Below are 15921 nucleotides of genomic sequence, written 5' to 3'. Positions count from 1 at the left end.
CCGCCTCGGCGGAGCGGGGCTGCTGAGGTGAAAGGAGGCGGCCTCACGGGGTGCGGGGAAGAGAGCAGGCCTCGGGGTGACCCCCGGTCCCCCCCCAGCACACAAACACACACGCGCACACACACACACACACACCCTTCCCTCCCGCCCTGAAGGGGAAGGGAGGAGGCCGGTCGCTGTCACCAGCCGCGGCCCAGAGAAAGGAGGGCGCCGGGCCGCTGGATAGCGCGGTCCGCTCGGCCACGGCGCGCCGGGCCCGGGCCCGCACCGTGGGGTGAGGGGGGTCCCCGGGTCCTGCTCACTTCCCCCCCACTTCATCCATCTTTTCGCTCGCTCTCCGTTCTTTTCACCTCCCTGTCTTCTTTTTGTGTGTATATGTTGACTTTCTGACAAGCCCCCCCGCTCGAGTCCCCGCGAATAGCGGGTATCCTTGGGCTCCCCGCCACTCCCCCTTCCCGCCGCCCCCCTCATGTTTACCCAGTTGGGGGGTGCTGTAAACGTGTATCCCCTCCCCAAACTTTTTCGTTGGATTTACGTGTTTTCATTCCCAAGCCAGTGCCGAGCCTTGGCAGCTGACACCCTCTCCCTCTGTCCAGCTCTACCGCCGTCCCATTCAGCCCGGGGAATCCCCCGGCCGGGGGTGGGGGGGCGGGGGCCCGGCACTCCGGGAGGCCCCACCTTCTGCTGGGGCGCGTTTCTCTCTCGTCCCACCTTTAGCGTTTCCTCCAACCAAGTGGGGGAGACGGCCAGTGGAGAGAGCAAACAAAGTCCGCTTACAGAGCCCCCAGATGAGTCATTCGTGGGGTGTTGGTCTTCACTTTTTGCAAGAAACTTGAAGGTGACTGTAGCCGATGCGTTGGCAACCTTCTTGCCCGCCCATCTGAGGTGGGGACCCCTATTTGGAAGACCTAGAACTTATTTTTTCCCCGCTTCGTTTCTGTTTGAAAACGAAGCACTTAATGGGCAGTAGTAATGAGCTCACGGGGAAACTTAGGAACCGGAGGTTAGGAAGCTCGTCACTTTAAGTGCGTTCTTCCCGCCTCTCTGAGTTATTTTCCTTCTTTGAATAACTTCGTGAAATCCCAAATGCGTAGCTTGGGCGCTTGAGACCTTTTGGAACTAACCAGGAACGGATGCAGAATTTTCAAAAAAAATCCTCCCAGCCACTGGACCCATCCCAGTGGAGTTAATATAAGGAACTGGATAATTCAAACAGTGCCTACTGTGTAGAGATGGTTTATTGTTTTAAGACATATTCTTTCGAATGTGAGTAATTTGATTTTTAAGTAATTGAAATATATTCGGGCTTCTTAAAATTGAACATACCCAAAATTACGGAATTCACTAACTTGGCCCTTATTGTGATCTTGTATTGTTTTAACAAGTGCTTTGATGAGCTTGATAATGTGATAAGTCAACTTAAAAATGCATTGGAAAAAAATGATACATAACTAGCTTGCATCCAGGTTGGTGTAAAGGTGGCAAATGCCCTCTCTAGAAAAAGCTTTCAAATGGTCATTTTAAAATATGGGATTAATGGGCCACTGCAGTGATTTTTCACATGAGGAATGATTTAGATTTACCATATTAAACGTGCTCTCAATGGAGATTGGAAAAAAACGAGAGTTCTTTATGTAAAGGAAAACCCCATAACTAATTTTTGGAAAACTAGTTGAAAAATCTTTTGGAATACTTTTATTATTCTTTTCCTGGGGAAAGCAAATGCCAAGCATTTAATGATCAACTTTTTAATTAGATTTTATATTATTTAATTTTTTTCAGCTATTAAAATCTTTTTTTCCACCTGATGGAGAAGTGTGAAAGCTAATATTTGATCCTGGGCTTGGCAATGTGTGCAGTGAAAATTGTTGGAAAACTTATAATTTAGAGCCGAGGACAGTTGAATGGGTAAAGAGAATATTTCAGTCTTTTCTCTGGAAAGGTATGAATAGACTTACTCAGTTCCAGTTTTAAGTAATTTTCACTGGGGAAATGGAGAGTTAAACTCTCTCATTTGTTTCCTGGAGCATCCTGTTGAATTTATATTTTAAAACAATTTAATACCTGCTTGCTTTCCAAATAACCTGGTGGAAAGTGAAACCCATATCTGTTAAAGTGTTTGATGAATGATTCTCCTAATAGGACATTCAAGATATGACTCACTGATGCCAGTTTCCTTCAGAACAAAATCTTTTACCCTCTGGCACTGGAGATTTCATGGTGCCATATCCTACCACCCTGGGTGATGAAATAACATTTCTGTTTTGTTTTTTTTGCCAGCCCCAGAAGAGGAAAGCTTGGGCAGGGTTAAAAAAGCCTTGCAGTTGAAAGAGATGGGAGATAAAATTAAAACTTTGGTTTGATGATGCTAGTCAAATAAAAGTCTACCCAGAAGTTATATATTTTTAAAAATCACTTAACGGAAGGCAGGCCATGGTTGTTATTTTACTCTGTCTCTCCCTCAGAGAACAAGTTGGGGAAACCCAGTTCCCCTCTTAGAAGGCTTCATATAGAAGTGTGGGGATCCTAGGAATCCTCAGAGAGTGATTCCCGTAGTGGGCGAGGCATTCTACAGCATTTCACCCGAGAAGCAGGGACCTGGTGTGACCCTCCTGTGAGAGTGAGCTTCAGCAATGCTGTAAAAATACTTTATGTTGCCACAGACATCTGAATTGGTAAAATGGCAGTAAGTGCTTTTAGTACTCCATCGAACTAATGGTTGTTTAGAATTGAAAAATGCCTCTGAACACTATAAGTCTGAACTTTGTCCAGAAGATTTGCTTTCCCTATTATCTGATCTGTTAGCCTTTGAAATTGTATATCTTGAGCTATCTTCAGCTATTAACCGTTTGTATACTGTACGGAAGCTTGGGCATCCTACAGCCAGGTTGGAAAGGGGGTAAGATTAGAGTCCAAATTCTATAAAGTTTTTACTAAAGTCACTTGGGTAGACCCTGACAATTACAGGAGCTCCATAAATTAAATTAAAAGTGGACTCAGTGTGAGCACTAAGTCCAGAAAGATACTCATAAGTAAGCACACAATTTCTATGAGTACTTCCAGGACTCAAAGGAAGATTCAGTCAAAATAGTTAAATTGAAAGTGGTTAACTCTGGATATGACACCTCCTGATGATTTAGGGAAGTCTGGTTCTAGGCTTAGCTGTTGTGCTGCTATCAAGTAAACATGGAGCTGTGTGTGGTAGGTGTTCTTATTCGTCAGGAGAGGAGCTCTGTGTGAGTGTGTCTGTGTGTCTCCATATTTTTTTACTTAATGGAGTGTAATGTAGAACTTAGATTTAGAGTGAAAAGGGTAAATAAGTGTCTAGAGTGTCTGAGATGATGGGATGGGCCCTTCCTAGGACACTGTATGCTTAAAATATTTGGAACTCTTACCTCTGAGTGCATGTATCCTTTTAGGATGACAAAACTCAAGCATAGGGGCTTGAGCTCACTGTCCAGAGTTTCAAAAATAATGTTGATCAAATACAGCATATTAGGAAGAACTATTTCAGGAATTTTTTCCCATCATTTCCTAAATGTTAATCAGTATAGAGGTATGGAGAATTTTGGAAGAATCAAAACCAAGTGAGTAACTACTCATAAATACCAAGAACCTGACCCACAATGAAATTTTGGTTTCAGTGCAGCTAAAGAAAATTTCCAAACATTGTCCAGCTCCCAGTTGTGGAGTGGAAAAGCACTTTATAACAGCAAATGTCCAATACTTTAACTCGCCCTACCACTGCTAGAAGAAGATGAAAATGAAAGGAATTTAAATTATTTATAGTTTGTTCTTTCTTATTAGTCTGAGTTTAGGGTTTGAACAGCTAGTGTTGCTAAAGGATGCAGACTTCTAGTGTAAGATTAAATGAACTGAGAAACAATTGACAGGTGTTTGCTGGGGGCTGCCTTCACAGATGCCTTCCAGGATGATTAATAGCAGATTCCATTTCAACCAAATCTTTTAGTAGAGTTAAGTGGAAACTTTAAAAGTAAACTTAACCACTAGCATATGTATTCAGAGACCTAGATTCCTTGTATTACTTAGCAACAGCCTCTTTCCTCGGTCACTGAGAGTTTGTGATGGAAGGGGAAAGACATCTATTTTCCTAGGTAAAATAGACAAGTAGATGATTACATGTCTATATGTGTATGTGTGAGTGTGTGGCTTGTGGATTACTGCAGTAAGGTACTGTTAAATAGTTAAGTCTGGAGTGTAATTTTTTTGACAAGTTATTTAAACTTGGTCTCAGCACTGACAGACTAATGCAGACTCATTTCATCAGCTGGTATGTCCCTTATGAACCAGGGTGGTGTGTAGTTTAGTCAGCTGTTTGAAAGCAAGATCACTGTCAGCAACTTACTCGCAAAAGTTTTGTGTCTGTGCAGTGATTTTAATGCTTTGTATTGGGAGCTCTGAGAGTAGCTAGGTGGTTGCTGGATCTCTGCTGCAGAGAGTAGCTTACAGGCTCCTTGATTGTTTCTTCTGGTCTCTATTGTCTGAAGCATGTTGAATTTTGAAGGTCATTGTGAGAGGCTGAATTTCTGAAGTGTAAATGTTTGGTTTTAGGCCCACGAAGCCTCCCATCACCAACAGCAGGCAGCACAGAACAGCTTGCTGCCCCTCCTGAGCTCTGCTGTGGAGCCCCCTGATCAGAAACCATTGCTTCCAATACCAATAACTCAGAAACCTCAGGCTGCTCCAGAAACATTAAAGGATGCCATTGGGATTAAAAAAGAAAAACCCAAAACTTCCTTTGTGTGCACTTACTGCAGTAAAGCTTTCAGGGACAGCTATCACCTGAGGCGCCACGAGTCCTGCCACACAGGCATCAAGTTGGTGTCCCGGCCAAAGAAAACCCCCACCACGGTGGTTCCCCTTATCTCCACCATCGCTGGGGACAGCAGCCGAACTTCGTTGGTCTCAACCATTGCAGGCATCTTGTCAACAGTCACTACATCTTCCTCGGGCACCAACCCCAGCAGCAGTGCCAGCACCACAGCTATGCCCGTGACGCAGTCTGTCAAGAAACCCAGTAAGCCTGTCAAGAAGAACCATGCTTGTGAGATGTGTGGGAAGGCCTTCCGAGATGTGTACCACCTCAATCGGCACAAGCTCTCCCATTCGGACGAAAAGCCCTTCGAGTGTCCTATTTGTAATCAGCGCTTCAAGAGGAAGGACCGGATGACTTACCACGTGAGGTCTCACGAAGGAGGCATCACCAAACCCTATACTTGCAGTGTTTGTGGGAAAGGCTTCTCGAGGTACTGCATTTTGCTTTGCTTTTTTTTTCATTATGGTATCAGTACGATCTCTGCGTGATCTAGAAGGTTTATGTGAGAATAGATATTTGCAGGCCTGTGTTATTAGAGGAGATTGGTGACAGATAAAGTATTACACCTCCAGGTCTAATTCCAGTTTGGTGTGGCTGACAAGTGGTGACATAGTGATTAACTTACTATTTCATTTAAGAAGTGCCTTGGTGGACTCAGGCCTTCTTTCGGCACATCAGTACTTCTTATCACTGCGAAACCATCAGTTTTCAATTCATTTGGGTGGCTGGACATGAGATTCACTGCACAAACCAAAGAAACATATCCTGGAAGTTGGGATGACCTTGGAATCTCTTAAAACTTTTAAGAGAACGTTTTTTTCCATTTTTCTGTGGTTACTAACATTTCACTAATTTTCATTTTTAAAGGCTTTTAAAGTTAATGTAGTAGCAGTTGTCTCTGGCAAGTGTTAGGACTAAACTTTGGGTATTTTGTAATTGTAAAGAATCAAGACCTAATATGATTTGATGTTGACTAGGAAAGAAAATTAACAGGTATAAAGGACTAAGACTTTTGTTTATGGTAAGAGAGGTAAGGAGGCTTGCACTGGGGGGTGGGGGAGTTGGTAATTCTGCTGTCTTTCTTTAAAATGTCCCCCACCCATGTCTGCCAAGCATGTAAACATCACAGTAAGTAGCATTTCTCTATGTGTGTTCCATTACATCTTCTGTTGAAACTCTCTCTTTCACAGGCCTGACCACTTAAGCTGTCACGTAAAACATGTCCATTCAACAGAAAGACCCTTCAAATGCCAAGTAAGAGTTAAAATGACTTATCCTTAGTGTAGCACTTAATGCACATTATCCAGAAGGTCTGAGCCAGTCAAATCTCACCTTTCTTGAATAGTCGTAAAATCACTGACTTGAGTAAATGTGGTCCATTTGAATTCTGGTTTTATAAAATATAAATGACAGCTTCTATTTCTGTGAGGCAAGACCATTTAAAAATGTAAATGTTGTTTTTGTTAAGCTACATTTCATTTTCCTTGGGCAACAGTATTTATTGTTATAAGAAAAAAAATTTATTGTCTTGCAAAGGTCGTTTATTTGAAAAGAATAAATGAATGAAGTGTTTTAAATTAACTTCTGGGTTGATGATTGAGGTTGTTTTAACCATAATCTAAGAAAATATGAATTTTCTCCCAAATGTTACCACTTACTGGATTTTTGTCTGCTATCGCCAAATTGGAGCATTCTCTAATGACATAAGTTGTGGTAATGAAGAGGTTAAGAATCTTGCTAAATGAAATGACCGTGTTAGGCGTCAGTAATTCTGGTTTTTTGCTGGAAGTCTTTTTGTGCTCCTTTCAGTTAAATTTTGTTAATGACTGATTTTATTAAGTAAGTGATTCGAATTCTAAGAAAAATCCAATTGGAGGAAGGAAGCTAGTGTCATTGAGTGATTACCTGTCATGAGGCTTTGGGCCAGGCTCTTAATCCACCAGTAATTTTGTGAGGTAGGTATTATTTTCATTTTACAGATGAAATAAATTCAGATAGGTTAGCTAACTTGCTGAGTATTACATTGTTTAGTGAGTCAGGGAGCTGGATTTAAATCCGGGTTTAACTGACTCTACAGCTCACATCTTTCACTACTCTGTTGATATTTTTTTCTTCCCCTCAAAATGTAAGAGTCTAAAATTCACCAGGTGTTTTATCGTGAGTACAATTCTAGGTAACACATGCAGTTAAAATTCAGCTAACTCAGTCTGCTTGCTGACATGAGTAGGGTAATACCTAGAATATAACGTACTTTAAAATGAGTAGAACAGGATAGTCTATATTTAAAAAAAGTTTTCCTCCCTCATGCAGACGTGCACTGCTGCCTTTGCCACCAAAGACAGACTGCGGACACACATGGTACGCCACGAAGGCAAGGTATCCTGTAACATCTGTGGGAAGCTCCTGAGCGCAGCATACATCACCAGCCACTTAAAGACACACGGGCAGAGCCAAAGTATCAACTGTAATACATGTAAACAAGGCATCAGTAAAAGTAGGTGACACTTCAAATTGTATTTCTTTTTTTTTTTTTTTTCTTGCAGTACGCGGGCCTCTCACTGTCGTGGCCTCTCCCGTTGCGGAGCACAGGCTCCAGACGCACAGGCTCAGCGGCCATGGCTCAAGGGCCCAGCCGCTCCGCGGCATGTGGGACTTTCCTGGACGGGGGCACGAACCCATGTCCCCTGCGTCAGCAGGCAGACTCTCAACCAGTGCGCCACCAGGGAAGCCCAAATTGTATTTCTTTTGCGTTTCAGATTGATGGAATCTAGATTTTTTTTTTTTATAATATATTGAAGATATTTTCACCTGTGTTCTCAGGACTATATTAATGTTCACCTTACTTGTTTCCTCCTGTTGCTAAAGTATGCAAACACGCGTCAATGGACGGTGTATATTAGTGTTGGAAATACACTTTACGTACATGTATACAGGCAACAATGATAAACTCTCCACTTATTTTGCTTTTAATCCTGTACTGTCTACTAATAACGTCCAAGTTAGAAGAGCACAATTTCCCTGCAGCTATTTTTCAGTGTGTCCCTTCTTCTATGGGGTTTGAATAAAAAGCTTTAGTGTGTTAGGATCGTGGCAGCAGAAGCCATACTAGGAAGCTGCATCTTATGCCAGGCAATTTTAACTGATGTTATTTAATGTAAGGAAGATTCTCAGGCACGAGTGCCCCCTAACTCCTGATAGTATTAATAACATGTCCTTCATAACCTAAAGATAAAAGCAGTGTTACATAATTTTACTTCTCAAACCCAAATCTATAGAGAAAAGGGATAGCGTACCCATTTGAACGTTTAAATGCTTTGCTTACCTTAAATTCAGAGTTGAAAAGATAGAATATTCCAGGGACTTGTGGATAAAATTCAATACTTGCATTTACCCAGGCTTTTTTCTAAGATCTCCCTAACCATCAGAAGAAAGTGTTTTCCTAATTCTGTATTCTATTATATATGTACTTCATGCAGCAGAAACATCAGATTCTCAGAATAGGTGGCCAAAAGTGAATGGGAAAGAATGGTTAATGTGTTTCAATCTCATTCGTTTTTGCTTCTTTGTAAGTACATTGGGTTTATTATCTAGCACGTCAAACTTTGTTAACTTTACAGAAATTTACTTTTAATGTACATCGTTGTGGTCAGGTAACTAACTATGTTACATATTTTGGTGAGCATTAATTATTCCATGCTAATATTACCCAAGTTCCATTCTAAAAGATACTTGCTTTTTAATGTAGCAAAGAATTCTTTTATGTTGGTTTTCCCTAGCTCTCTGGAGTTTTAAAATTTATCTGTTTTGACCAGTAGAGACACAGCAGCACAAAAGATGTACTATAGTAAAAAACTATCAGGTCAAATGATAAAGATCATAGAGGCATGAGGAGTCAAAGTATCTAAGTTCAGATTTTGAAAAAATAGCCACACTTTTTCCAGGTAAATAATAGCGTTTCTGTCTTTGTCTTTGGAGCAGCGTGCATGAGTGAAGAGACCAGCAGCCAGAAGCAGCAGCAGCAGCAGCAGCAGCAGCATGTGACGAGCTGGCCAGGGAAGCAGGTAGAGACACTGAGACTGTGGGAAGAAGCTGTCAAAGCAAGAAAGAAAGGTAAGATGAGGCATCCAGTGCTCACAGCATGGCTAGTGTTTTCATCTAGTATGCCAAGTAACAAAGTAAAACAGCCACAGCTTAGAGAATTCGGCTTTATGGAAACACTTTAAGGAGATACTGTATGCTAGGAGATACCTGGTAAAGTTATTAGCAACAAAGCTTCCAAGCTTCCAAGTAAGTTTTTTTTACTAGGAAATAAAAATTCTTAGTACTTCTTGTCAGGTTCTTTCTTGTGACTTAATTTTGTTACACATTTGTAGCCAAATTTGGTCCTTTGCTGTGTACGCTCAGAGTTCCTTTTTATGTTCATTTTTATGTCAACCTTCATGCATTAAAGGCTCCTTTTTGTGTTTTTAAAATAGTCCCACTCTTAAAGGTAGATGAAATATCCTTATGTGTACATAAGTTCATTTTCTTACAACTGTGTTATTTTCTGCTCTTTAGTGTTCTTTCTGAATTGTATTATTTATTACATATTTCAGACTCTATAACGCTGATGTCTTTTTTCTCGGTCTCACCCTTAATCTAATTCAGTCTGTCACTGGGGCTGGCATTAGCTTAACATGTATGTACTTCAGTTGTTAGTGACTTTACTGTAATTGTTACTAAAACTGGGCATGGTTTGCTTTTCTCTCATATATATCTTATAAAGAAGCGGTTGGAGTATCGGTTTTCAGCACAGTTTTTTAACTTAGTAGTTGTAGCTTTGGCTTCTGGACTACTGTGCAGCCATTTCAGTTAAATCATTTTGTCAATGTATCATCAGCCACAGGACAGATTCCTAAATTCCGTTTTGCCTTCCCCACCCTTGTCATGTCTTACTGTTTTATTTTAAATTCATAAGGAATCCCCTGCATGTAGGCTGTGCTGTAATTCCTTTGCTGTGTAGTTTCTTCCATCCTTTGCGTTCATGTAGTGCAGCTATTCCCTTCCTCAGATCCCTTCTAAACATTCTGTACTTGGAAAAAGATAAAAGGAATAGCTTTTCCATATATCTACTGGCACTGGAGGAAAGAATGCAGCAGTTCAGATAGGCTTTCCACTTTGCCTCAGATGCTGCTTATTCCTATCTTCCAAATGAATATTTGTCATTATTTTGATTAAATATTTTGTGATAAAGAGAAGGGATGGAGAATGGTGGGTAGGGGAGAAAAATTTATATGTGTGTATGTGCCGTGATAATTGCATAGTGGGTTGAAAGCGAAGGTTGAAATACGAAGGATGCTTTGCTCAGAGAAGAAGTAAAAGTGTTTAAGTTACAGAAAGGGATAGGGTTAGATTAAAAAGAAAATGAAGGGGAGGTGGGGAGATGGCACACCCACCAAGTAAGTGAAAGCTTATTTGGTGAAAACAGGAGGAGAATATTTTTAGCATGCTACCATCACCTCAAAAGTGAGTCGGTTTTCTCCCTCATTCTTTTCTTCTGCACTCTTCTGTTTGGTATTGTATTTCAGTGTGCTTGCACAATAAGACTCAGTTGTTTAGCTCATCTTCTGATCTGCGTGAAACAAAATGCTATTGTATTCCCATTTGTTGCATGAATCTCTTTGGAAACGACCACTGATGTTAGAAACTTCTGTGTTCATGTTAGTAAATGTCACGTCTGGGGGGAGAAGAGACTCCTGACCTGAAAACCTGAACTTGAATCAGCATGTCCCTTTTAAATATTGGGCTTAAATAAGGTAATATAAGTTTCCAAACCTGGATGACAATGAGATCATCATCTCAGCAGCTTTTTAGATAGATAGATATCCAGGTTCCATCTAAATCTCACAATTGAATTTCCTGGGAAGCAGTTTATTTCAAAAAAACCTCCCTAGGTAAATGATTTTGATCATCAGCCAGGTTTGGGAATCCCTGATACAGAGTATGGAGCAATGCCAAGGTTACATCATGCTCATCAAGGAAGGGCTGCTCATTGACTCAAGGGTCCACCTGAGGTGATTTGACCATGCGTGGCCTGCGGGCAGACCTCCATCTTTAGTCTCAAATGCATTTCTCCGTTTTGACAGCCAAGTCACAGCCAGCACCCCCATCTGTCTTCTTACTGCACTTTTCTGACACACCAGCAGGTGGTGCTGAATTTTGTTGCGGGGTGGTGTAAGGGGTGTCACCTGTGAGGGAAGTTTTCCTTAAGAAGTGCCCAGGCTTTGCTGATAACAAGGACCAGGGTCCCCCAGCTCACTGCAGGGTCTCCTAGCCTGGCTAGTCCCCCTTGGTATGGCTGGTGGTGTGTGGAATACATATAGTTAAATGACACCAGGCATAAAGTAGGTGATTATGTTAGCCTCAGAAAGAGAAGAAGATACGGGAGCGGGGAGGAGAACATAAACCTACTGAGGGATACTTGTTCATTCTAAACAACGTTAAGAAACAACCAGAAACAACAGGATTATTTAACTAAAATGATTTTTCTAAGACTGAAATAAACAGATGATATTAAAACAGCTTGTTTATCCATCCCAACTTAATGGAGTTTTAAAACCTTAACAGAATGTGGCTTCACCTCTGAGAAGGCTTTAGAGTACATAGCATCGAGGACACACACCTCTCTCTGCTAGTTACAGTATGCCTTGTGAGAAGATTTTTCTGATTATCTGTTACTGTGTAACCATCTGCCCAGCTCTGTGTAAACAAGCTCTTCCAGCCTGGCCTGTGGGTGCTTGGTTCTTCCCGGGAAAGTCTTTAGAATTCAGAGGAACTACATGGAAGTGGTAGTGAGAAAACTTAGCCCTACTTGATATCTCTGCCCCCCAGAGTGCCTTGCAGAAATTACCTGATCTTCCAGCATCACTGTGAGGTAGGTAAGTAAATCTAAACTCCAAACCAAAAGCACCAAGGCTAAGCCAGTTGCCTCAGTCTTGTGAAAGGCACAGCATCGGAAGAGATCTGCTCCTGTGCTGGGATTCCTGGCCCCCAGTCTTGTGCTCAGAAGGATCCTCCCTTCCTGTTGACCACAGGGTAGAAAACTATAATTTAATTTATTAAATGTTTGTCCTTTTTAATTAAAAGAAGTTGATTCAGAAACTGAATTGTGTTCACTGTTTTGAGAGTCTAAAGGCCCTTTTGTCTTCTTATTTTAGAAGCTGCTAACCTGTGCCAAACCTCCACGGCTGCTACGACACCTGTGACTCTCACTACTCCATTCAATATAACGTCCTCTGTGTCGTCTGGGACTATGTCAAACCCAGTCACAGTGGCAGCTGCAATGAGCATGAGAAGTCCAGTAAATGTTTCAAGTGCAGTTAACATAACCAGCCCAATGAACATAGGGCACCCTGTGACTATAACCAGTCCATTGTCCATGACCTCTCCTTTAACACTCACTACCCCAGTCAACCTCCCCACCCCCGTCACTGCCCCAGTGAATATAGCACACCCTGTCACGATCACGTCTCCAATGAACCTGCCCACGCCTATGACGTTAGCTGCCCCTCTCAATATAGCAATGAGGCCTGTAGAGAGCATGCCTTTCTTACCCCAAGCTTTGCCTACATCACCACCTTGGTAAACAGTATTATAAAATCAAAATATGGGTTCAAGTAAATATTTACCAGCAACTTACTTTTAGTTTATTAAAGCAAAAAGTAAACCATGAAATTGGGAGATTTATTACATTAGTTAATAATAGTGTAGTAGCATTATTCTCCAATTTGGCTGGGATTGTTCAAAGTAGGGTGTGTATGTCACTTATCACTGGACCACTTTAGTTTAATCAGAAATTCCTTTTAGCTGACAGCATTGCTTAAACAGGATAGTAGTTGGCAAGATGAAAGCCGGAATTAAAACCAATCATGAAAAAGCAAAACCCATTTCAAAATTAAAAAGCAGCATTACTGTTTTTGATCCCAAGAAATCATTTTATTCTGAACACTAGCAGAACTCTTCTCCCCATATATACAAGGTGGATGGCTGATTTTAACCTGAAGTTCTAAATCCAGGGATTGAGAGCTAGTGTAAAATTGTCTGTGTTTATTGTTTTTATGAGTAAATACATGCATTGTCATAATAAAATGCATTTCAGAGAATATGCATTTTACCTTTGGGAATATGTTAATTTCAGGCAGCATTCCCTATGGGAAAGGTGATACCAGCTCTGATATGCAAAGCATATGATAATTTATCATTCTATCTTCAACATATAATAGGGATTGTGACCTGATATTTGGAGATGTAAATATTGCTCAGCATACTAATCCTGATGGAATATAGCATTGTAGTTGACTTTTTTAAAAAACTTAAAAAAACAAACAAAATATACACATTGTGTTTTGGTAAGAAAAGGCCGCAGCTGACAGAGGAGAAGTCAAGTGTGCGGACAGGCAGACTCCTAACAAACAGAGGCCAATGGGACTCCTATTCAGGGGTCAAGGAGTACTTTGGAACAGTTAAAATATATTGCTTTAATTGGAAGACGCTGGAGGCACTGGGATGTGATATGCCCCTCTCTCTCCCAATCAGAGCCTGTTGATATTTCAACAGGGAAAGGTGTGTTAGTTGCTCACTAGAGTTTATGTCTTATATTAAATTGTATACAGTTTTTATTCTAACCACTAACTAGGTAGTATGCCCCTTCAGAACAAGCAGAGTGTATCTTTTTTTTTTAAGTTCTCCTTCTGTTTCTTAAGTATTGTGCAGATTTGTTCAACTTTGTAAATATGGACATCACTTTTTGTTCTTTGAGAAAACACTTGTATCAGCTTTGTCGGGTTTTCAGGGAGACAGCTGTCTGCACTCCCTGCAGAAATCCAGCAATGATTGTGCACGTTAAGACATGTGCTTTTTATTTCTTAGCAGGATGTTTTATCTCTGTACATAGTACAAAGTAGAAACCAAAAGCTAGGGAGACAGATACTCTTTACACCATCATGTCACACATTCATGTTTTTAAAGCATTGTGTTTTGAAAAAGAAGTTACTAAAACCAAGGCGCTGTGATTATTTTTTCAGTTGCAATATGTTTTGGGTTTTTTTTCCTTTTTTTAATCTTGCAGTTAAGAGAAATGGACATTAGTTGTGTTAATCTTGCAGAATGTTTGCAGGACTGACTATCAAACTGGATGACTTCCATTTATACCCCACTGTGTCAGTTCAAGCATCAAAATACCTTGCATCTGAGGCAGACTTCCTACATCAGGGACAGGTATCTGTGTGTCATTATACAAAACAGTTCGAGGGGGTTGAACTACGTAGTAAAAAAGTAAAATAAATAGTACTTAGTGTAAAATAATTTTATAAATGATCTTTTGTACTTTAGGACATTAAATTGTACAACTTTTGTATATATAAAAGCTTAGGAACTTTCTGTTTAGCAGGAAGGCAACACATTCCTACACTTTTAATGTATATGTTTGTTATAATGTCCATGTAAACATGCCCTATGTTTGTGCCTTTTAATTAGTTTGTCTCAATAAACAAAATGTAGAGAAAAATATGTAGCTATGACTTTGTTACAACTGTTCCTATCCACAGTACCAAAATGGTTTGTTTTTAATATGTAGAGCATTATGTGTGGACTACTGGAAGGACTCGTGTAGGGAAGGCCCATGCGTGGCCCTGCTGAGGTCTGGATTGGGCAGGTCTTGGCCACATTTGGAGGAAGCCAACGTTTCCTGGCATGCAGCCCCAGGACCGGGTTCTGGCTCTGCCCGCTAGGACCTGTCGTCTCTCTCTGGCTGGGCTGGCAATCACAATCCTCCATGATTGAGATGGCCCTGGCTTCCTCCACAATGGCCCAAGGAGCAGTCCTCAGTGGGGCCAGGTGTGGACCCTACCCCCAGGCTAGAGTGTGGTCGTCAGAACCCTAAAAGTATTAGTTCTTTAAAAAAAAAAAAAAAGATATATACTAGGAATGATTGCTTTATCAATTCATTGTATAATAAACAGGAGTGAGAATTCATTGTATGACTTCAGTTAAAATGATATTTTGTATGCATTCTTTATTCACTTAAGCTTGTCTGCAATAATAAACCCACGTCGTGTCTTCTTTTGGGAGGGAGAGAGTTGGCAGGCTGGGGGTGGCAGTGGGCCACTGAAAGCAGGGGCCGAGTAGGTTGTGTGGTGAAATTCTCCTGTCTTGGAACTGGAATTGAGTTTTGATGCTGACGAACTGATTCAACCAAATGTTGAAGGCAAGAAGGCCACCGCTCACGAAAAAAGCAGAGTTTGTTTTTCTCTTCTGGTTGTAACCTGGTTGAGAGCTTCCCCTTTATCAGATTGGCAGCTAAACAGTTGTATTAGATCATCCTCAAATCTGACATCCAGCCTGTTACGCTCTAGGGCTCGCTGCTTGGCCTACATTTGCCTTTTATTGTGTATCCATTTCCCTCCTAAGGTGTGCTCCTAAACGAAGGTTTCTATGTAAGCAGATGGATGATTTTTCCTGTCAATACCAGCACTGTATTACTAACATGCAAAAACTGCAGATTTATTTTGACAAATTAAAGTTAACCGGTCACAAACGTTATGATGGATTGCTTAATACCTCAGAAGCTTCACCATTTCACCATGATGATAGAGAAATTTTTGAAGCACTGCTTCTCCAGGTGTACACGTCTTGATATTGGGCTGGAGAGAGAGGGAAGGACTAATGTCAGGCCAGTTTGACCACCGAGAAGGGAGAGTGGAAATGCACCAGACTGGCTGCAGTAAGAGAAGTAACCTCCTCCAGTCAGCTTGAGTAAAGCCCAGAGCAGGTGGGTTTCAAACATTTCTTTGCATGCTCTAAACCCAGTTTCTTTACTTGAAAAGGGTTTTAGGCTGGGTTGCCTACCCATTTATGTTCAACTAGATTCATCAGATGTCTACTGAGTACCAACAATGTGCCAGGCACTGTTAGGCACTAAAGGGCATACAAAGGTGATTAAGACATGGTTGCTGCCTCCAAGGAGGCTAAGAGAGGTATGACAAGTACCCAAGTGACAGTACCACCAGACAGCAAATCAAGATGGATCTCACACCATTTTTTAAAAA

At 41.1% G+C, this 15921-nt stretch overlaps 1 protein-coding gene across 6 annotated transcripts in view; it reads left to right on the top strand.

The window, feature by feature from the left end:
- Window positions 1–15415, top strand: part of VEZF1 (vascular endothelial zinc finger 1) — a 31947-nt gene extending 16532 nt beyond the window's left edge. For 3 of the 6 annotated variants that reach the window (XM_073797185.1, XM_073797186.1, XM_033848137.2), the window contains 5 exons: window positions 4573–5267; window positions 6028–6091; window positions 7130–7331; window positions 8813–8947; window positions 12034–15415. In XM_073797185.1, the coding sequence (XP_073653286.1) occupies window positions 4573–5267; window positions 6028–6091; window positions 7130–7331; window positions 8813–8947; window positions 12034–12461 (1524 nt within the window). In that variant the 3' untranslated portion in view covers window positions 12462–15415. Of the gene's footprint in view, window positions 1–396; window positions 839–2465; window positions 2687–4572; window positions 5268–6027; window positions 6092–7129; window positions 7332–8812; window positions 8948–12033 lie in introns of those variants that run through there. The other 3 variants (XM_019945353.3, XM_073797184.1, XM_033848140.2) reach the window with 3 other exon arrangements.
- The last annotated feature ends 506 nt before the right edge of the window (window positions 15416–15921 follow it).

The sequence above is a fragment of the Tursiops truncatus genome, chromosome 20 (assembly GCF_011762595.2).
Source record: "Tursiops truncatus isolate mTurTru1 chromosome 20, mTurTru1.mat.Y, whole genome shotgun sequence".
NCBI lineage: Eukaryota > Metazoa > Chordata > Mammalia > Artiodactyla > Delphinidae > Tursiops > Tursiops truncatus.
Note: the sequence above shows the minus strand (reverse complement) of the source record. Positions and strands in the feature narration are given on the sequence as shown.